Below are 24,302 nucleotides of genomic sequence, written 5' to 3'. Positions count from 1 at the left end.
CTACTTAAGAGCCGATTCATGTAATTCATGCTTCAGTTACAGTTGCAATTTCAGGAACTTTTAAAATTACATACTCTACATAAGGAGAAGAAAACTTCTCATTTTTGTTCAACTTTTTTTTCACAGTAGGATGTACAAAATGTAGAGCAATCAAATTCAAATGTTAAAATGATATGTTCTTCAAAATGAATTGCTTGTTTGTTGCTTTTCTGTGCTCAAATACAAAGGTACATTGAGGTACTGTAGATGCGAACAATAACTGGGTGAAATAATACCATGAAATAAGCAATGAGAATTATTTTCCGTACTATATATAAATGAGCAAAGCAGCATTTAGGAGAACATATATTAAATTTAAACAGAGGGTTAAATAAAACTCTTTGACATCTGACTTTCCACTAAGACATTTTGCTGAAAATCACATGAAGGAAGCTTTTTCTCATCATGCTTTAATGGATACAAAAGGATGAATTGTGTTTTTATTTCTCCTAAACTCTATACCTGCAAAATGTAATCAGAGAATTTATGAACTCTAATTAGCTCTTGATTGGAAATGATGAACTGCAGTGTAACGGTACCTCATTATATTTCTATAACAATAATTACATAATATTATACAGTATTTTATTGAGAGGTTGCTACTAAGCAGACATATTATTGCAGGTTCTTTTTGCCTTCTGTGCAACACTGATAGAAGAAAATGTGACTGAACAATTTTATCAAATATTTACTGTAGTCACCTTGATCCATCCATTTTTTTTTTTTAAATAAGAAAGGCTGTGGTAATGGACTACCTACCAACAAAGTTTACTTTTTTCTTGCATGAAAATTGTGTTTCACAATGCATTTCCGAGTTTTGGCACCGGCAACAGGCACAAAGAGGCTTATAGCCACATATCAAGATGAAATAAATCAATCTTTGGTTGGAGAAGTAAAGAGAGAGGTATGGATGGAGGTACTACTGGGAAGGAAATACAAAGTCCAGCAGAATGTGTTGTGAGAGTGCAAATACCATCAAAATAAAAATAACCTGCATGTACCACTACCTACATATTCAGATCAAAACCATGAGCAAAGTTGGAGATGGATCCGTGTTTTACCTGTGTGTTCCTGGAACACAAAAAACACTTCTGGGGATGTTATTCAGATCATATGTCAAGTATCCCGAGTGAGCACATGAGCAAGATGCGAGTACCACATTGTCCAGGACCTGTCAAACACAACTGATGCCCCATGAATGCACATGCATCGAGACAGTGACAGTGATCACACTTGAAAAAAGGACAAGGAAGGTCTTGCTCATGTGCAACTATGAAAAAGTACTGAACTGTAAAAAGTTGTACATATAAATATTGTCCTGTTCCTGCAAACATACATATACGTGTGGACAGTGCACGTGAGGTTATTGAATAATGGTTTTCCCACACATTACACATTGCACAATTAGCCCACAACCACAATTAGCTGATCTTCACTTTATTTTTCTTTCTAATGTACAACAAAAAAGGATATAGCATTTGTAAGCATGCAAGCATTATGCTGTCAAGTGACCAAATGGCCACCACAACTTCATTATTACTGATTTTTATTGGGAAGAACAGTAATACAGCTGGGTATTTTACTGAACATTGATTCAGCTGAGTCCATCACTTACGATTTGAACACACAAGATTCTAGTTACTATTCTAGAGCCCAAACAAGAACTCCCGAAATCCTTTCATCTAAAGATACCTACTATAATACATATATACAGTATGTGTGTGTATATACCAACATATATGGACTTTTTAACTATGTAAGGAAAATCTAGCTCAAGGCTCCATAGCTTAAAAGAGCAGATATGTGATTTTCTGTTTTTACATACATGCAGCTACTTGTTAAGAGTCATATTACAGTTATATTTCCATCTTGCCTTTTAAATACGGTATACCGATGTGATGGTAAAATAAACTCATGCTCTTTTTCAAAAACCTAGCCAAAACTGGGACATCAATTTTCCAATATTCAAATGATTCTCTATTGCTCAGATGTATCTGATCAGCAATAATAATCTCCAAAGATTTAGATATTAAGGGTATGAATTTATTTTAAAGGCCTATCCAGCTATAGACTCTGTGAATAAAAATGTAACCTACTGTCTAGATGGAGTAAGGTATCCTTTTTAATGATACTTAAAAATATAGTTTGTACGTGATTCTATTCTTTTCACAATTGATCACAGAGGTCTGCTGTTACAGAACAAACAAGGAAAGGGTCTTAGATCTTTTTTATTACTTACCTAAATTACTTACAAAACCACATCATCATCAGTTCAGAAATAAAAATATATATATACTAACAGGGCTCTACACTACTAATTATTCAAAATTTCCAATTATGTTATTTTACACTGCACCAAACAAGAAAATGAAAGAAAGTTTCTGATGTTTCTCTTTTGGTAGAATTAAATAATTTCAGACCACAGATTCAAAGCAAAGAATAAATTCTGCATTACTTTGAGAATCACATTTAATACTGTAATTCCTTTTTCTGGTTTTAAGATTTTAACTTTAAGATTTTAACTTAGACCCTGAGTATATTTATAAAGCTGCTTATTTATATGCACATTGAAGGAATTTATATTGTTATCATACTGAATATACTGTACCATGACTACAAACACTCAAGAAAGTTCTGATTAAAATCAGTAGGCATATGCTATTTCTGCTTTCCTTCCTGATTACCTAGCCTGTGCCACAGTAGGCCTAAGTGTAAAAAACTCAACCTCAGAGCACAAAACCCTTAACACAAAATAATTTCTCAGTTTTCTTTTTACGAGTTCACATGAATTTTGTGGGGAAACAAAACAGTTATGCATTTTGTACAGCAGCTCAAAAAACTTCCTCAGATTTTAACAATTTTAAACTACATACAGACTGCAGTCCCTGCTGATATCAAACCATTCAGTGAATAAATAAATGACGAATGCACAAGTTTCCACTGGCATTAAGAGCAGTGTTATGCATGGCACTGGTTCTATTTCAAACATCTATATTAAGCACATGAAACTATAGCTCATAACACATGACTTTTCAGACTGCGTCATAGAACTTCTACAGCTACTGCAAACAGATAGCCATGGTTTCCTCCTGACACCTGACTGGAAAACACCTCAGAGACTGATTTTAACCCACAAAAACCAGGAATGCTGAATTTTTATAGTAGAAAAGTGAATCTATATTTATATTTTTATAAATCAGATCTTCATAGCTGGGATTAGTACCACACTACCTTTTCTGCCACTAGTTTACTCCAGGATGGGACATGTTAAAAGCAGATCTGACAGGGCAGACCTGACTTAATCATTACTTTTGAATTCCATGTAAAATTAAAAAGACTTTTCACAGTATGTATTTCATAGCTTTTCTTACCTTCATTTTCAGAGGTAGGACATTCCACCTGTACTGCCAGGTCAAAGGTTCTTTCTGGATTCTCGCTGTCAAAGTAAAAAGAAATTGCTTTAAAATGTAATTAAACATTAACTGGATAAATGTAGCATGTGAAAAGTATATGCATTTAACTTGCATTGGCTTATATAAAAAGATTTGTTAGCAAATGTTTAGGATTGAGCAGAACGTCCCATTAACAGAAATGAACACCTAGCTTTTCGATGCTCTCATAAGGTCATTTCACGTGTTAACAAACTGAATTCAGACTAGAAGAGAATGGGGTAAATGATTAACGTTTCTGCTATTCCAAAAACTTTAATTAATAATGAATTAGCAAAGATTCTTCATAGGCTTTGGGCCTACATCATATACTGTACACACAGTAAAAGCAATTTCACCCTAAGAAAAATGTTCAAATCATGGATAAACAGATACAGTTCCCTTTTGTGTTAGGAGCTAATAGTTGCAATCTTAGTGCATTCCAACGCACGAAAAATAACTTATTTCAGCAAACTGACATTCTCATTTCCGAGCCTTTTTGCAATGCACAAACCATCACTTACTTTATCCTGCTGTCCATAGTTACATCTCGACAGCTACAGACCGGCGTGTGTTTTTGCTGTCGGAATCCGGAAAGAAGTCACTGCAAATGCTTCGTCTTGCTAGTGCCTTTGCTTCGATGGTGTCTCATGGGTTTTACGCTCCGTGGTAGCCCAGCATGATTCTTTCAGTTGCTGTTTTTAGATTTTCTATTCTGCTATCTCAGTGTTTCAGTTCCACAGATTTCCCCACTGCACAGAAAACCAGGAAGTAGAACAGAAGCCTTGGTGACGTCATTCCTTTGAACAACACCTGATTTTTGAGCGCAAGTGCTGTATGTATGTGTCATTTCAGTCTACAGCCCACAGTATTCCTTAGGCTGAATCATGTCGTAACCTAGGTTACAAGATGCGGATAAAAAACATTTTCTTAAAGCATTTGCTATGAAAGTTCTGTTACACCATTAGAAAAAAAAACGTCTTTGAGGTGCGGCACCAGTCTGCTGTCAGCGATTTTCAAGAATGGCGTGTAATAGTGCATTAAGTTATTAACTGTTTTGAAATACCACTTATTGAGAAAAAGCTGGCAGAGGTTTGGATATTTTAGTAGGGTAAATGTTTTGACAGTAAGACTACCTTGCCCGATAACCTCGGATCTATGTGAGGAACCCGGATTCAATTCAATTGGGCAATATGGACTCTCATGCCCTAGTCATTTTCAGTCGTAAAGTGACTTCTAACGTGCACATCAAAAGTTAGAAGTGCTGCTTGCTATATGTTAAATTTTCATAAAGATTATTCAAAAAATAACTAATAATAGACACCACTGATGATTAATTTAAAATGAATGTGGAACTGCTCAGGTTGTTGAAAATCTAAGCTTCACTTATCACAAAAATATCACATAAAACACTAAAATATGTAACTCTAAAACACTGATGTGATGGTGGCAAGTTCCTAACTAAATTAGGATAATGTTAAATTATGTCAAATTTTATTTTTTAAATCAAATATAGTACCATTAAATAGAGTATTTAATTCATCTCTACCCTTTAATCCTCTGCTAAATACCTGTCCAAAAGATAATTACAGGTCAGTCTGCAACTGAAAATGTTTTTTTAAAAACCTACCCTTTGTCATTGCATTGACAGGGATGAACCACCACAGTGTTAACTGGAGTTATGGAATGACTCTGCTCTCTCGTCTATGTCCCTGGATATACAGAATAAAGCCATCAGTGATCAGTGATTTGCAAAAGATAACAACTTCTATCTTTAAATAAAAAGTTCTGTGATAGCTACAGTATGTGTATAACACTACAGCATAATATGTTGATAATTGCTTAGATTTTCTAACACTGGATACAGGAGATAGCACTAGGAAACATATTTGAATCCTTAAGGTTCTGATAGTAAAGTAATATGATTTTGATTTGTTACTGGTTCTTTTACTCAAATATAAAAATGCCAACTGACCTGTAAGAATAGACCATTTCTACTTTAAAAAAGTATTTCACATAGAATGCCAGTGCTGGTTGAGAAAGGTGGGAATTTTCGTGCATAAGGTAAATGTCTTAGTCTGGAGTTGAACATTCAACCTTAATACCAAATAAATGGCATAAGTATTCCATGACAGTAAAAAAAAATCACCATTTTAGCTTCCATGTCTTTGTTACTACTACAATAAGTCCCCAAATCTGAAAATGCCTTGAAAGCTGTGGTTTGTCTCGTCTCACGAGAGTCTAACTGGCTGTTATCCAATTTCCTATAGGCAGACTGGAGGGTAATTAAGTGGCTGCAAACTGGGACATGCTGTTGCTAGTATTTACATGAAACAGGAATGCTAACTATCGTGCCAACATTTCTTTCTTTAACAGTTAGCCATTATATGCTTATCTAAACTGGCCCACATGTCCGGCCACTGTTTTAAATGACTAGGAATATTTAATGAAGATATTTTGTCTCTTTTAATAAAAAGGATTAACAACTCAATAAAAATATAAGCTGTTATTATTGAACCACAAATGCCTTTTAGTGTCTTGAATTTCAGTGTTTGAAGTGCTAACAATGGTTATAATGAAAAGCAATACATAAATAGTATAGCAAACCTTACAGTTGAGTATTTGTAGTCTTTTGTTTTCTTTATTTGGAGTGTTTCTTTGTGTTCAGGCTATAACTGAAAGAAAATGGCAGGAATGAGTTGTACTGTACTGTATATGCAGGCCTTTGAGAAGAGGCCTCTTCAGCATCTGCTAAGCTTCTGCATGTCTGCAGCAAAGTCTCTTTTTTCTCCACTCTCCATGATCCCTCAGCTAAAAGCCAATTGTTTAAGAATTTAGTAATAATTGTACACTTCACAAACCTATATTATTATACTGAATTTACAGTAGTTTCATTTTGCAGTGGACAAAACCACACTAAACAACTCCTAACATGACCCCAGCAGGATAGGGAAGTTAAGGTTTAGTCAGTTCTGCATATTCAGATTAAGTACCGACAAAAGAAAAACTGAATATTGAATACAATCAAAATTGAATTATGCCAAAAACACTTACAACGCAAAATCTGTTTTCTAAGTGTGCACAAAACTAAATTTAAGCCAGCATCTACAGTAGAATACAGTGCACAGCCATATGCTTGACTTGTTCATGTTTAATGTACCTTGGCAACTATGAAACTTTTTTTCTCATACATATGGTAAGAGTTTAACAGTGCATTACATTGTACTCAGCTTTTAATTCTTCTCTGTTAAAAAAAAATCTGTCAGTTTCTATTAATCATACCCACATTAGAAAAGATGGTTTAAAGCAATAGTTACCCTTGAAATAATAAAAATCATTGTTATTATTCATGGACCTACAATTAAAAAGTAAATAACATATAATAAAATAACAGTTTTATGTTCATACACTGATCATTGTTTAAATGAATGAATTATCTTTTCTAGAATATTTGAATGGAGCCATCACTGCTTATGAAGATAAAATATATACTGTATATATTGTCAACAGCATTTTATTTTCCCCTTTCCTTTTACATTTCTAGAATTTATTATTGAGTTCACCTATATATAATCTAAATCTATATATCTTGTTTATATTTTGTTTCTCATTTAAAGGTCAGCAGTTTCTACTGGTGTTCTTTTACATGCATTGAAATGTGCGTGGGTGTTGGCGTGAATGAGGACATTAACCAATTTAGTCATATGTGTAATCTGTGTGAATAGACAATGTTTTTTTCTGCAAAAAGATAATTATATGCAGCATAAAATTCTCCTTTTTCCTTGTCAAATACTGTTTAGCAACTGCATATACATATATACAGTATATCATATATTTTATATGCATGTAAATACAGAATGTGTGCAATTATAGTCAGTACTGCACACAGCCAAAAATATGTGAAACTTATTAAAAGGAAAGAAACATTTTGCATAAACCACTTGAATAAGAAAAAATGTATTATCCTCAAATATTATGCAAATTCTCCTCACAGTCATAAGATTGAAGACAGATTTCAGAACCTGAATTCATTCAGACAAGAGAATGTATGGCACAAGTACGCTGACTGCATGATCAACCGTTCTGGTTTTTTTTTTATAAAACATAATCTAATAGTGCAGTTAATAATCTCATAACGATCTAATAGTGAGTGAGAAAGGGGTGTAAAGATGGAGAGTAACAGAAACCTGATCAAATTGAGTTATTTTATTATGGAGTTTTAGTTACTCTTCTTAATGAAGGCTAGGGTGTGATGCTCATCATCAAAGAGAAGTTCATTATCAAGATACAGCTAAATGTGTTGCTTTGCAAACGAAAACTGACAAAAATGCAAAATGACAAAAAATAAACTGCAAAGACGTGGAAATGGAGAGAATCATTATGGGAAGGAGAAACAATGTTTAGACTTTTCTGCAATTTGCAGATTCATGTTTGGGGTTATTGTGCAGTGGTAAAAACAGGCATTTACAGTATAAAGTACCATCTTAATCTCTTCATTTCACTGATCTTCAAATATGTGAGGATGGCAACAGGTGAGTGAAAGATTTTCTTCTCAACAATATGAGGACCTGTAATACACCAGTCCTCATGCAATCTAATTTCTTAAATAAAACAACAATTTGTAGACTCATGCACTGCCTTCCCTAGTTGCTTCAGTTTAAACTTGCTTCTATGTTAAACGGTGAGCTTCATGGGGAAGTTAAAAAGAAGATTGCAACTGTCATCTATCATAATAATGTGCAAAGTAGAGAATATTAGGTCTGAATGGGCTATTGTGTTTCATGGGGGAGTGGAGCAGTTCCCTAAAACACAATCTGAGTTGCATTTTCATTTTTTCTTCCTCTCACACACATCTATAGCTACAGCAACTACACAACTGCAAACTAAACTGAAGACAAAGTGGTATAAACATTTTAGATATCAGCTTTACGGAGTATGCTAAATGGAGGCAAACCTATGCTACAGCAAATGTAGCAAATACACCAAAAGATAAAACAAATAAGTAATTTCATATAGCAAGTGTAGGCGTTATCTGTTCCTTATATGTAGGCATATATATGTTTCTTAACTTCAAGAAAAAGTGGAAACCGAGTCATAATTCTACATTCCTCTACTACATTCCAGGTATTGTGGGATTCCCAATCAGGAACTCCTCTCTATTGGTGTAACACCTTCTTGAACAGGAAGGCAGTATACGCTACGTACACACCCCAGTCACGCTGTGGAGGGCTTGCTGAGAGTCTGCCAACAGTCTCATTTCCACTTTAGTAGAAAACGATTGTAAAAGTAAAAAAAAACAGTTTTGATCATGTGCATGTAACCCTTAACTGGTTAAAGTTGATTAAATTTCATATTGTTTTTTAAAATAAATATAGCGAAAATTTAATGATATGTAAGAGGAGGCTTTATATGTTTATGAGTCTCGCAGTTTGGCAGTACCTCAGAACACACGCATTTGTTTGGAAAGATTTAAACACGCGGAGTTTGGCATATTTTAGCAGTGCCCGAAATCGCATGGCTGAGGCGACTGGTCGAATTAGCTCACGAAAGTACAGTAGCTTAGAAAATTACAGTAACAGCGATAGCAGCTCTGAAAAACAAGCGACAAATAAAAGCAAGAACAGAGTCCGTGCAATAATACCCTTAACAGAAGATGAGAAGGAAATTGCAAAACTGCACCAGGAGGCCTGTGAGGTAAGAAGTATTATATATTTTTACAGGGGTAACCATGTCAAGGAGACATGCAGTCTCAACCTCAAAAACACTGTGTCCTGTTAAGCCTGCCTCGGCCTCTAGTGGAAGCGTTTGAAAGGTATGCTGCATTCTTTATGGCTGGCACGAATATCAATATCCGTCTGCATATGACATTTGTGCTTTTATTTGGCTTCAGGGGAGTGGAAAACTATGGTGATTATAAGGATATGTTTCTTAGTAGGTTTTTAAACTTCTTCCGAAGAATGGGCAGCCGAGCAACTGCATATTAGGAAGGTATACTATTACGTTACAAATTGATAAACCATTCCATTTGTTACAAAAAAATGTTTGCGGTCCTGCGTCAATCAAGTTGCCGGCTTTAGCCGGATATTCAAAAAAAACCCTTTCAAAACCTTCTTAGGAGCCACTGCATCAATTGTTATTGAAAATGTACAGTTCTCATCAACAACCAAAATGTTTTGAATTTGCACCAGAAAAGCACTGATAATTTTTACGCACGGATATGAGCTTCATCAACATGACTAGGTAGCTTGTTCCAGATTCCCACAAACCTTTATATATTTATATAGGATAAAACGGTGCCGTATATTCACGAGTTTAAAGACACTTCCCCAACGTTTCTACTTATGTAACTTTGTGTAGCCCTCTTGTTTGTGTTACATTGTTCACACAAAGGGAAGAAGACTTAGTGTTCATAACATTTTTCCAGCATGGGGACCAATTGGCTGGTAATGGTACATAACTGAACCTTGATGGATCTCCAGCCATTGTGCTGTGCATTCTTCCATATTATGCTGCACCGTGGGATGGATGATAGAAATAGATAAGCCAGTATTGATTAGGGTTTTGCTTGGTACCCTAATAATGAAGCAGGGTGTGGGCTTCTACCCAGACTGATGTGATGCGATACTGGTGTGTTCTTTTCAGAAAGAGGAGAGAAACAAGATGCCACACTTCAACACACCATTCTGCTGGTGTTTCCCTGTGTTTGAGGATTGACACTTGGAGGAGAATTTGTTGCATTCATGTATGTCATAGGGTGCCATAGCACCAGTAGTGCTTCTGATAGGAAGACGCTTTTGTCACAGTAGGTCCTTCAGTAGTTTGCCCGTCTTCTTGTTTGCTGACTCAAGAACAGTGTTGACATTCTTATATTTTTGTTCTCTCCCGAAGCAGTACAACATGCCACCTCTGAATCCTCTCATTTAGTAGATGGTGCAACTTTGCTTTCAGAGTTCCAGAATAGTACATCGTTGGGTCTCCCAGTTGATTGGATGAGTATTAGTTAGCCAGAATCTTCCTGGCTTTCATCACAACAGCAACACCTGTGGCATGGCCTACAAGCTTGCATTGACATCAGTGTTAGATGTCTCATCTACAGTAAGGTACTGTAGAGTACAAAGCAAGAGTGGCTGTTGTAGCAGCATGCCTGCAACATTCTCCTTATGCAGTACAGGAGTGGTACCCATGAACTCAGACTTAACCCTTGATTATATTTGAGTATGTAATAAAAGTAACAGGTAACAGGGTTATTTTGTGCTGAAAAGAAAAGAAAGGAAATGCAACATTTCGGCTGTGGAGCCTTCTTCAGGTGTGATGTAATAAAAGTAATTGGCAAATCTAAATTCCAAACAAATAAAAAATGTGACCTATTATAGCTCCATTTCTAATTCTCTTCAGAGACTTGTGCTGCTTTGCATTTTAGGGTAATGATGTGTCCTATAGGTTATTCTGCAGTACGTTTTGCTTATATTAGCAAGGTTTCTCCATAGTATAGCAGATGAGTAAGTCTGTGCTTGGTGCTTTAATGCATCTGGCTTTTAGGTACAGATAATCTCTCTAGGTAAGCAATCACACCCCCAATATAGCCACAGTAAGACAGACACACTAGCTTGACTAACTAGCTTGGGTTAAATAAACCTATTCCCTCAAGTGGCATTTAATTTCGCCATTCAGAGTTCTGGACATGGGACACATGGGGGTCACAAACAGCAACGACAAGTCATAATAACAGCAATAATTCAGCTATTTACGCAGTGTGAAGTCCCTTTGAGTATTAGTTTCAGTGCATACAGTGAAGCAGGGAATCAAGAGCAACAGAAGACAGCACTAAAAATATTTTCAAAGCATTAAGTTTAATAACACCATTTATAACATCAATAGTGTTAAATTAAGTGCTGTTAAATAGTTTTAATCAATAACATCTTCGTTTTATAAGAAGTTCTAATCACAAGACAAAAAATTAAATTAGCAGTCAGTAAAACAGTTATTGAATGCATTATCAAAACATATTATTTGAATTTTGTTTTTTTTCTTCACATATATCTCCTTTTTAATAGTAAATTTGTTTTTGGTTTCAGTAGTAAATAGCTCACCTTTATCTGCATGGAGTTTGCTTATCAAAAGCTTTTAGTGCTTTAAGAAAACAGCATCATTTCAAAGTGCCGTAGGGCTTTCCACTGTAATGATTTATCCTGTTACAGCGTATTGCAGTTTTATAGCAAATCTACTGAAAGACTTGAGAAATGTAGTGTAATGCGGTGGAAAATGCACAATACACAGACAGTGCCAGCTTCACTATGGAAAGCCTAGATTCCATCTGAAATGACAAGGCATGCCATAAAAGAGCCTTAGGCATTTCTTGCATTCTAGTTTGTCAGATCAGAAAACTGGTGTCATTTTTTTAACCAAAGGCTCTTAAAAATATGATTATTAAACTACAAATTATCATTGTAAGAAACTATAAGGTACTGTATATACAATATATACCTATGATCTTTCCTGGAAGATTATTCTGAGAAATTATTCAAAGCCTTGAAAAGCATTGTGGACCAAAGGTTTGCTTATGGTGTAGTGACTTTAAAGTCCATTTTCTGTTCTTTGCAAAGCAAATTGAAAAATGTAGACTGTTGTCAGAAACTAGTGGCACCCACTAATGGATCTCTTCGCATTTTTAAAATATGCTTCTTTCGATTAATACTATCCAAGGAAATCATTTGACAAAATCCAAAAGTAGATCGGTGCAAAAGTGTCAAAAATGTTTTGTATTCAGCAACATTATGGGCTGATCTCCTGCACGTCATTAAAAGTACCCTGATACAAAGCTATTCTGGATCAGATTAGAAATGCTGTACCTTTGTTATATTCAGTGAATATCAGCCACATCAGCAGCTACCATGTCTCTTGCTCAAAACCCTAAATAGAAATTGTGACTTCTGTGCCACATTTGACAAAAGTGAGTCTTTGTGGAAGTCAAAGCTGTGTATGTGAGTTTCATTCTGTTAAAGTCGTAAAAATGGAACTAAACTAACAGTAACAATTATTGGCATTTCTAAAAATAAACCAGTTTCACCACCTTGGTTCATACAGTTACTTACAGACTGCCACAACACCGTGAGGAAAGTACATTTCACAGGAATGTCATTGTGAATAAAAATAACAGCGCATTTGTAATTTTGAAATAACATAAGTTTCCATTTCTGATTGAAACACCTTTTATTTATTCAACTTGTGCAAATATCCCTGTCACATTTCAAGGAAGAAGGTGTGCATAAAATGTATTATCTTAAGGATAAACTATTAAAAGCAAGGACATGGAAACATTGTTCTGTCACAGTCATTTTTCTAATCATCTAGACTGAATTCTGGTTTTAAAAAGTCACAGCCATACAGCTCTGCATCTCTGAAAAGAATGTGATTGTAACCTTGCATCCAGATTATATGAAAATCATAGAGGTCTGATATGTTGTCACATAGGAATGTGAATAACCAAGGAACAATGTGTTTGCCACCAGGTGGCACTGTACTCAATGGTGTGTGCAATATAAAAAACAGTGGAAATGAACGTTTTCATTTTTTCAAGCTTTCTCACTCAGTGGCTTCACCAGTGACATGCCAAAGAGCAGTAGCATGACTTGCTTATGTATGATCTGATATATAAAGGCTACCATTTCTATGGACATGCTTTTACTGGCAGTTTGTATCATTGTAACGGAGAGCATATTGAAAAGTTGTAACAGTGTAGCACCACCTGGTGATGACTGTTTAGTCCACTGCCATTCTAATGCCTGTATATGTACCTGTAGTTTTTTAAAAGCAGCATTTTTCAGAAGTGATAACAAAACTTTATAATGACCCTGTATTTAGTCATATTTCAAAGTGACTATCATCCATGATGCCATTAGGAATAAACATCTGCATTTTATATATAATAACAGATGAAAGTTAACCCCATGCTGAATAATAGAAAAGGGAAACACAACTATTGAGCCTACATCATATGTGTCACACACCCAAATAAGGCTCAACAGCTGAAATGTTGTTTTTTCAAAATTCTGAAATTTTGGAATTAACTTTTACTTGTTCCTTTGCAGCCAGTGCATGCTGACACAGCTCCCTATTTGAACATTTTATAATAGGTATAAAATGTTTAGTTGATGTAACTAATGTATGATGAATAATAGAAAAGAACAGTAGATATTTGCTGTTCTGCATGATAATAGAGTACTGAATGAATAAATATACAAGCCTTTCATGAAACTCTGCAGTTCCCTACCAAATAAATGACAATGCATATGATATTTAATCCCTTAAGAATATTCTTAAAATTCATATTTATTTCAATTGAGCAAGTCTGTTTCCAAAAAGTGTAATATACTGTTTATTCTTGTATGTGTGTGTTTTTAGGCAAAACAGCAAACATATGTAGATCCTGTAACAGGGTATCAGGTCCTGACCAAGTTTGCCCACCTTCAGAGAGGAAAGTGTTGTGGAAGTGCTTGCAGACACGTGAGTATGCTTGTATTCTTGAAAGATTACCCTTTCTGTCTTTTAAAATAAATGCTAGAAAAAAACATTGGTAATCTTTAAATCATTTGCTTGCCTTAAAGTTTCATTCACCAAACATTTTTGAAAAGTCCATGCACATGCGCATTGCTGTCTGTAATCCCACTGTTGTTCAGTAGTGAACTTGTTACATATAAGTAAAGTTTGTTCAGTTCATGGGTTGCAAGCAGTCTTTTCAATAAATGACTGAATAAGAACAGTGACAGCAAAATAAAATTGTAGTCATATTTTATTTTATTAATCATAAAATAATCACACTTTATATAAATAACTTCAAAATGAATAAGTGTAATATATAATTATCCAGGTTCACAAGTAATGTTTTATATTGATATATTTACTTGTGTTTTCTCACCCTGTCCATGTATATAGCTTTTAATTTTTATGTAATTCATTCTTACTTTTCTGATCTTTCTACAGTGTCCGTATGGCCAAGTCAACGTGAAAGACCCAGCTAAAAAGAAGAAATTTAATTCAGTGTTTTATATTTAGCTATGAACACTGCAATATATGCTCTTGCTTTGTATAGAACAGAATATCACAGAATACTCCTAATTATTTTTAGAACATATTTCTTTTAAATTTCAGATGTATTACCAAACTGACATGCAATAGTGGTTAATGTCTGAAAATGTTTACTTGAATATGCACTTCATTAAAAAATAAAGCTGAATCAATTTTCAACCTAAGAACTTTAAAGCTATAGTATGATTTCTATAGTTCATTTTCCTGAAAAGTGAGCCAAGTGAACTAAAGTGACATGTTTAATAAAAATCATAGAATCCTTAGAAAATATATGATGCATGAGTTTTTGTTCTAATCTTATGACAAAGCTTCCTGCTTTTGTTTTGGTGCTTCTTGTATTATCTTTCTGATGCTTATCAACCTAAACATACAACTCAATGGAGCATGAATCGGAAAGCTTTCACCAGTTAGAAAGTTTTCTAACCTAAGTAACAATCTCTTGTAATGGCTACTTTTGCCAGTTACTCAGTAAGAATAGTATTGTTTACCCTACCTGTTACCATCTGTCTTGCAGTTAAACTTTTACCGTATGTATACCTTTCCTTTTAAAAGAACGTTAAGTTTTAACACCTTATTGCTTGACTCATTTCTTTCTTGCATAACAAAAAAAGTGTTTCAAAACAAAAAGGTTTGCATTGACATCAGTTTTGCTCTGGATTAAAAATGTGGAATTTGAAGTCTGAACTCTGGTAACAGGTGCCAGAAGTACTTCTGACTTTACACTCCGTTATTCACAGAGTCATGTTCATGTTTTGGCTTTATTATAATGCTAGGTTAACAGTTTTGTACCTAGTGAGAAAGAAAAGCTAAAAACTGCTAAACAGTTTTTTTTTTCAGATTGCCAGTTTAAGATCATTTTAAATGTACCTTTTTAAGTTTGTAACATTGTGTTCTTTTTCAAAAAATGGTGGGTAACCTTACCACAGGGTTATACTTTTTTGAATGAAGCCAATGAATGAAGTATTTTTGTGAAAATACTGTGTCTCACAGAGTCCATTTCTATTCTATTACATTTGTCACACAAATCTGTCATTTTTTTAATCCCCCTAAGGCACCTCTGCATAGTTACTGTATGTTGTTTGGTTTGATCTATTTTTATAAAAATGCAACATAGCCAAACATTCCTCCACCAGAGTGAGTCTCTAAGGAGATACAGATAGTCAAGTCTGCAAGCAAATGGAATTGCTGTGTATTAGCATAGTTTCTTTAGTTCTTTTATATTAAGCCAATTTTTGGAATCTCGTTGTATCTTTTACATCTCTGCTCAGTGCAAAACCTTATATACCCACATAGGAAGAACGAAAGCCCTGGCTGACTAACACCGTTCTTACCCTTGGCAGATCTGCCACTTGTGGAATCCTAGTCATGTGGCTAGCCAGTGACAAGAGCCAAGTCCGTGCACACAGTGTGTGCGTCAGAGAACTCGTCCTGCTTGTGAAGCGAGCATCTTTAATGGTTGAGCTACTCAGGAGGCCCAGTTTCTGCAGTGTTACATTCCATTGCCTTGAACTGCATATTCACATAGACTTCTGTCTACAACAATCACATAGCAGTATATCCAGTTGGCACAGAAGCACTTTGTATGCTAAATTTGTTAATTCACTGTAAACCTTCACCATCACTTAATAATTTAACAACATTTGGTCCACTTAAGAAATTTGCTGGGTGATGGGTGATTCCATAATCAACTGGGCACTGAGACAAGATAAGTTTTTAAATTTGCCCCAATCTGAAATTAGTGACATATAACACTTTTACTAAGCCATTTTTTAACCCTGTTGCCATGCTCTCTTCATGGCACCTGTAACATCAGGTGAGCAGTTGATTAGTTTTACTGTTGGTAGTTCAACCTTTTAATCATTTTAAGATAAGCAGAAAGTTGAAGAAATTTGTGACTACAAAAAGTAATAGAAGCATGCAGCAAGACTTGGGAACTAAAGCTAGAGGAATCCAGACACAACTCAGACTTGTCAAAAAACTACTCTGCAATATATAGTGATAGGAGTATGTTATAGAACGTTAAATGCATGTCTTGATTACAAGTCAACATATTATATTGGAATTAAGAATTTATGTACAAAATAAGAAGTTGTTTTTATGGGAGACTTCAATTTTCCCCAATAGACTGGGAAGAAGTTATAGAAAAGTCAGCAACAGAAACCAAAATGTTAGACATTGTTAAGGAGTGCTTTCTTACTGAACGTATCACAGCATCAACAAGAGAAAATGCTTGAGAGATCAAGTGAGAGAACAATTAAGGTGCTGGGAGTAATGGTATTTTTTAAAGTATACTTAGAGACAATACAGATTGAGTCCAAATCAAAACTTTACAATTTCAGGAAAGCAGCCTTTGAATGTGTACAATTTGGTTACCACACTGTAGAAAAGATATTGTTACTCTGGAATCAGTCAAGAGAAAAGCACCCTGATGCATTCCTTAAAGGAATGCCCCACTTTAACAAGGTGAAAGAACTGAACATATTTAGTATTGAATAGAGATGACTATGAAGGATTATGATAAAAATATTCAAATCCTAAAAAAAGGTGGACTTCTCTGGAATAAACCGTGAAACACAAACCAGAGGACACAAGTTGAAACTACGGGCAGTGCATTTGAAGCTGAGAACAGGCATCAGTTCTTTATCCAAAAAGCTGTAAGAGTAGGGAACAAGTTGCCCAATCATGTTGTTGAAGCCGATACCCTGGCTTCTTTCAAGAAACAACTGAATGAGATGCTTGGATCAATTAGCCATTAATTATAAAACAGGGTAGATGGACCTACTGTACTTGCACTTAAGTAAATGCATAATAATTAAGTTAAGCATTAAGACATTTAATTTTGAAGGCAAACTGAAAAACCCATAATTTCTCAAAATGTTGGGTGATGGAACCAAAAGGTCCAAAACCAAAAATGAATAATGTTGAAGATGGAGAATGCTACTACCTACTGTATGTCTGCAACTATCTTTAGAAAACGGACGGACAGCTCCCTTAGATTGTTACTCTGATTCTGTCACACATGCTAGAATGTCTTGTTTTATAGGCTACTCCGGCTGAACGAGGGAATGTGTTTGTGGCAGAACATTGTCACTACTGACTATTTGCTTGGTCACAATTCAGTGCCAAGTGGGTCCCAAGGCAATTGCTTCCTGATCAGTAGCAAACACTTGTAAGCATCTACAAGGAGATTCATAATCATAAAAGTACTAAAGGGGACAGGTTTCTTGGATGCATAGTCAGTGCAGATGAGAACTGAATTTATTTTCTTGAATTCTGAATTGAAGCAACAGAGCATGCAGAAGCAACATTTCTACTGGAATGGTGAAGGTGTCACTCATCAAATACCTGGTCTGCTCACAATGGGTGTTCTCTTTTGCCTAGGGACTTATCTGTCACATTAACTGGATGTATTGCCATTTAGTGCATCCCTTCTTTCAGCTGACCGTGAAATAGGCCAGCTTACATATCAACAGTAGCCCTCAACAGCTAATACTTAGTAGTTACATAGCATGAATATTTTCCACAGCTGATGACTTTTCAACACAATTACCGTTCAGAAAGGTATAAAAGATGTGTTGTTAAATGAGAAATAACTACTCTGTTACTAAGTTACCTACCTCACATTTTCATGAGCTATAAATCACCTTTTTTGTTAATATACAGTACTTTATGTATCAAATCATTTCCATAAGATAATTTGGATTTTATGCTTTCAAAAGTACTGAGATCACAATAGATTATTTAAATGAGGAAATTCTGCTTTTACAACTGAGCATTGTTAAAGCATTGTCGGGCAGAGTGGTGGCTCTGTGGCTAAGGATCTGTGCCTGTGGCTGGAAGGTTGCTGGTTCAAATCCTGCAGCTGGCAGAGGAATCCTACTCTGTTGGGCCCCTGAGCAAGGCCCTTAACCCCAGCTTCTGCAGGGGTGCTATACAATAGCTGACCCTGCGCTCTGACCCCAAGCTTCTCTCCCTGTCTGTGTGTTTCATGGAGAGTAAGCTGGGTTATGCAAAAAGACAAATTCGTAATGCAAGAAATTGTATATGGCCAATAAAGTGATCTTATCTTAATAACTACATATTAGGCTAATATGTACTAATGCTCTTTATTCTAATATAACATTTGTTGCTAATAACTTTAAAAGTCTAAAAGCACATTTGAATTACATTTCATTTTAAAAATTAATCATTGTTAATGTGAGACATAGCACAATGTTTTTTTTTAAAAAGGCAAGATGTTAAACACTGATTGTGCCCTCAGATCTTTTCCAGGTCAGTAACATCAATGTTGTCAAAAGGAAAGAATGCATCATATTATACAAATAAATAAGCTAAATAATGGTAAGTTAAAGGAAGAGTTTTCGTTGTTTCCAGAAGCTTTAGAAAGTGGATGCAAGTTGAAGTTAACGCATAAACATTAGCAATACTACTTGGAGATAAGTAGAATTATAGATTCTTGGTTCAATACATGACTGTTACAATGTTTGTTTGTATACAAATACAAAGAAAAAGATTTTAAAAAGGCAAGGAGCCTTCACCTGCATTATAAGATGTATTGAACATCCTCTGCAACTCAAAACTTTGAGTTTTCTAGTACATGCAGACTTGACTGGATTAAACAGAAAATGAATTGCTCCACTTAAGATAGAAGCATGTTTGGGGAATATAATGAAGAAAAGGAATTCTTGAAAATACCCCAAAACTTCTACGTACTATGATAGTGTATTGATAACGATGAACCGAGAAATGCTCAATCAGAAGACACCAAAGGACATGACAACATAAACGATCTTCTATGCTGTGTGGTTTCTACTATTCATCTCCATACCTTAATCCTGTGCCTCTGAGGTCATCATTGCAGCATTAAAATAGAAATTGTCAAAGAAAATGTCATCAGCATGTGTCAGATTATAGCGTCATTCAGTGTGACATGCTAATCTTACCTTCCTATAGTTTGCCATCACAATCAGTGTCATGCATATTACATTACTGTATGTATCAGTTGGTTACATCATATAGTTTGCTTTGTACATTAAATTAAATGTTTTTATAATCATTTTATGAATTATTTAATATTTGACCATTCATTTTACTAGTTTTACTATAATTACTTGCATGACAGCCCTATGCATAAGATACTGTATTTAATATGTGTGATCTATAATATACCCAAGACATCTGATTCTGGCTGATGTTGTTGATGTACTTGATAATATGAAGCATTTTTATTGAACAGTGTATACCCTTTTTTTCTGTGTACCATTACTGGTGGTGAATTTACTACTAGGAGATATTTAATTAGCAAATTAAAAATAATCATTTTAATTCAATAAATTGATTTTCATAAAGTATATGAAATGCTTATTACATTTTTTGTAAGAATAAACATAAATCCTTTGGGCCTGTACATCTATACATGCAATCAAAGCTGGCAATTAAATTGGTCAAATCAAGAAATCACATTTTTCTGAAGCACACATCACATTTAGTATTGATCCTTTTTTTTGCTTCCAGGAATATAGTGTGTTCAATAAAGACAATAGTCTACATGCATTTTTGTACCATCACACATTATAATTCCTATAGATCATGTATTTGTAGAACACTTGGGGAAGATAGCCATTAATTGGTAATTTATAGAGAAATGAACACTGCAATCAACAATTATGGTCATAGAGTCCTCTTAAGTCATGTGTCAGTCACTACAGTCACTATTGGTAGAAGCCCCAATCCAGTTCTTCCTAACATCACAATCAGCTGTTTCTGCACATATAAAAATTATTTCTGCATATATATGCATTTTTTAGCTGAGTTCAAGATTGAAAACAGAGGGTGATGCGCATTAGCATATTCTGTTCGCCAGCAAAATCACTTCTTTTATCAGTTTAGCAGTAAAATCACTCCTAACTAGGAAATGGAATTTGAGTGATCACCTTGTATGTGAAGTGTCCAGGATTCCTCTATCATATCTAAAGTATAATCATATCGGCACACACAATATTGCTCCTAATCTAAATTACACCTGAGACTTTGAGAACTATAAAACAATATTGGTTCATTTTAAACACAGCTTGCTCTGGTTTCCTCACATTGTCCAATGACATACTGGTAGGTTAATTGAGAAAAATTGGTCCTGGTGTGAATGCGTGCATGTTTCTGTCTGTGTGTGCCCTGTGGTGAACTGGTGTCCCGTGCAAGGTGTACCCTGCCTTTCACCTGTTGTTTGGAAGGATAGGCTCTAGCTCACACGCAACCCTGTATTGGATAAAGTGGTTAGAACATAACAGACACACTCTGTTACATTTCATACTGCAAAACACAGAGACGTCTATGGCAGTACTCATTTACTAATTACCAAAATAAATATAAATAGATTGATTCAGACTCTTTTTTTTCCGTCTCTGTTGCTCACTTACTGAAAGTCTCCTTTTCTTTGTTTCTATTTGATAATAATTGATGATAGGAACTTTAAAACAAAATACTGTTGTCTTGCAGTAAGACTCATGCATCAATTCACTTCTTGATTAATGTATTACACTGACCTCTGTATATTAATCTTTTTTCATACAGTTGAAAGGCAAATGCCCACTAATGGGGTGCCAAGAACAAATAGGCACAACTGAACTAATACCAGACTTTTCAGGACAGGTGAGGAGTGGAGGGTCAGTACACACCTCTGACTGTGGATGACAGTGAGTTCAAATGAGAAGCCCAACAGTGGGAAGAAAAAAATACAGCAAGATTTAAGTAATGACCAGGAGAATCTGGAAAATCTGGGGACGGTCTAAATCGAGTTTATAACGAAGGTTCAGGAGGGATGACGACAGCCAGGTTCAATCAAACTCGGCTGTCAGTCATGTTATTTCTCTTCTAACACATTATATATATTACATGTTATCCTTTTCTTCTTTCCCTCTCATACTCCAATTTATATCCCACCTCCACCTCTGCAGCTGCCCCTTGGTCACTTCTCACTCTGCATGTAGGTCCTAGCCTCCTCGTCCTGTAGCCCTCAGATGAGCAGGCTAAACCTGTGACTAAAACACTCCATAATCCTTTCAGTACACTAAATTCTGGGGTGTTGTTATTCCTAGTGAAGTGATATAATTGGTGTGTATTGATGCTCTATTCTACATACTGTAGGTCGCTTCTTACTTCCCTAAGTGTCTGCCTTAAATTCAGACAAGAATGAATTTAAAATTCACCATATATAAGGGCAGCTTTAAACATTTATCAATAATTTGAAAATGGTAATCCTGTCTGAATAATCTTTTTGAATTTTTTGATCATGGATTGCTCAAACATTCTTTAAAGTTTAAGATTCCTATCTGTCTGTCCCATGCAAATTTACTATGTTAGGGATAAGTTATCAATTATATAGGTATTTCATGGTTAAATAAAGTAGATGCACAGCTCAGACTGGACTATAATACAATATGTAACAAGCAGTACTAAAATAGAACCTTTTAAGGAAGCATATGAAAAATTTTGTCTAAATACTTATTTGACAGAAGAAACATTAATCTCGCAGCCCATCATCTTGCTTCATCTTGTACATGACTGTGACATTGGGTTCATTATTCTTTTTAGAAACGTACATGCTAAGGCCATCACAATTTCAAATTCATCACAATTTGCTGAGGATTTATAGACTCAAACCAAAAAATCATGCAACTCTAACAGGATCCTAGAGGGCTTCTGCTATTGACAAGCTTTGATTTGTATGGATATTGATCAAATTAAGTCAAGTGTGATGTATCACCATTGTATTGTGTTGCTGGTGCCCATGTTGTGTTTGTGTGATTGTTTCATATACCAATACTGGCATATTTAAGGAGTGGGTTAAGCTTTTACTGGTTTAAATCTAAATCCATACTTTTCCCTACCAGCATTATTTCCTGTAAGTGGCAATGAAATCTGTTTTGCTCTTTACTTTATGAAGAGCGATAAATGCTGAGAACTAAAAAATAAGCTCACTCTTCTTAACTTGAATGATTTTGTAGTGACCCTTCCAAATATTTTTTTACTTAAGAGGAATGTACAAAGATAAAATAGCCTAGATTTTAAACATTTTGTCAGCTATGAAAATACGTTAATATATTTTGATTAATATTATTATGCACACATTAATAATGGAGTGTTGGTAGCTCAGAATGTAAATTTGAAGTAACAGTTAATAATGCTGAAGTTGTACACAAAAACTATGTTGTTTTATCTCTAAAAATTAAAAACTTTTCTTCTACCAACCTTGAATTACTCTTGTAAAAGTTTTAAATTAATATTCTAATCTAATTGGAAACAAATCAGTATAGGCTTAATTGATAATTTATAAAATGTTTTAGTTTAGTTTCAATTTTTCCTCTAGGGTCATACCAGTGTAGGTTTTCTTCACTGTTCTAGTAACTAGAGGGAACATTGCAGGTAGTAAAGAACATACTTTTGATGGAATGTTTCGCTTTAGTATTTAATTTTTATTTAAACATACAGGCCTACAGCAAATGAATGATTAAATACATCAGATTTACTAAACCTTATGTTCACCCCTACTGCTTTAAGTGTCTTCTGGTGCTTAGATATTTTACACCACAATGTTAAAATTACATACATATTACTAACATTGTTACAGCATAGTGACAAGTATTATTAAGAAACTATCAGTATTATTACAAATACCCCTACAACAATATTAGAATATTGAATAAATATTAGTATGTGGAAAATGATATCCTTTAATTTGGGGTCTTTTCAGAAGAAGGCTGATCGCATACTTCCATTGATTTCTTCTGACAACATTTTTATCTTTGATGAATAGGACTTTAATAAAGTTTCCTGTTGTTAACAATTACACCCCCCCCCCCCCCCAAAAGAATGACTTGATTTTGGATTGCATTTAAACAAAACAAGAGCTCTAAGTCTACCTGTCTGAATAACACCCAATCAGATGTAGACAATGAGCTCATTTTATGCTGTTGCTATAGAAACTGCACACCAATAATGAATTCTTTATTAGGTTATCGCCACTGAAAAATTAAAGTGATGGACCGAATCATATCAAAAAAGCTTTTAGATTAATTTCTTTAATTGCTTACGGACATAAAATACAAAATGGGAAACGAAAAGAAATCGGAAATTGCACTGTGCTATGTTATATAAGTAGAATATGTAAATACACACATATGTCTGTCTTTTGGATTTCTTTTTACTTTCTTTGCTGTACAGAAGAAGAAAATTGCTTTCAGGAAGAGTTTTAAAGACAAAAGCAGGATTTAAAGGTTGTGTTTCATAGTTTTGAAAAAGAGTAAAGCTAAACTGCAATAATGAAAGCTTCATAATAAATTGAGAATTTGAGAAATCAACTGGGTTAATTTATACAGGACAATATGTACTTATTTAACTGGTTGCCTCAAGAAATTATCATCAAATACCAACATATCCCACACTTTGTATTTCAACAGCAAATGTAGAGTATTATTTGTTACTCATATTAATGGCAACGTTTTTATCAATACTAACAAATATAAAATAACACATAAGGTTCAATTCAATTTAAAAGTAATTTTAAGTCTTCATCTTGATTTCCAAGTTTTTAAAACAAGTAGCGGATAAAGTAAATCTACATGCCAACATTACATGGCTCAGATAGAGCGTTTTTTTTAATAAGAACTGATGGTATTGTTTTAGCAATTTAAAAATAACCGAAAAACAGAAGACGTATATTTAAAAAGAGGCTCAAGAGTTAAACAGCGAATG

The 24,302-nt window shown here is 34.7% G+C and overlaps 2 protein-coding genes across 3 annotated transcripts in view; one reads left to right on the top strand and one right to left on the bottom strand.

The window, feature by feature from the left end:
* Positions 1-4,211, bottom strand: part of dennd1b (DENN domain containing 1B) — a 96,726-nt gene extending 92,515 nt beyond the window's left edge. For both annotated transcript variants that reach the window (XM_088927045.1, XM_088927046.1), the window contains exons 1-2: positions 3,992-4,211; positions 3,411-3,475 (exon numbers count right to left, since the gene is read on the bottom strand). In XM_088927045.1, coding sequence (XP_088783171.1) covers positions 3,411-3,475; positions 3,992-4,008 — 82 coding nt within the window. In that variant the 5' untranslated portion in view covers positions 4,009-4,211. The remainder of the gene's footprint in view (positions 1-3,410; positions 3,476-3,991) is intronic.
* Positions 4,212-8,679: 4,468 nt separating this feature from the next.
* c11h1orf53 (chromosome 11 C1orf53 homolog) lies at positions 8,680-14,820 on the top strand. Its single transcript, XM_088928387.1, has 3 exons — positions 8,680-9,161; positions 13,869-13,970; positions 14,448-14,820. The coding sequence occupies exons 1-3, from the start codon at positions 8,853-8,855 to the stop codon at positions 14,517-14,519; spliced, it is 483 nt and encodes a 160-aa protein (XP_088784513.1). The 5' UTR covers positions 8,680-8,852; the 3' UTR covers positions 14,520-14,820.
* Positions 14,821-24,302: the final 9,482 nt, after the last annotated feature.

Source organism: Atractosteus spatula, chromosome 11, assembly GCF_055471065.1.
Source record: "Atractosteus spatula isolate fAtrSpa1 chromosome 11, fAtrSpa1.hap1, whole genome shotgun sequence".
In the NCBI taxonomy this organism is placed as follows: Eukaryota; Metazoa; Chordata; class Actinopteri; order Semionotiformes; family Lepisosteidae; genus Atractosteus; species Atractosteus spatula.
Note: the sequence above shows the minus strand (reverse complement) of the source record. Positions and strands in the feature narration are given on the sequence as shown.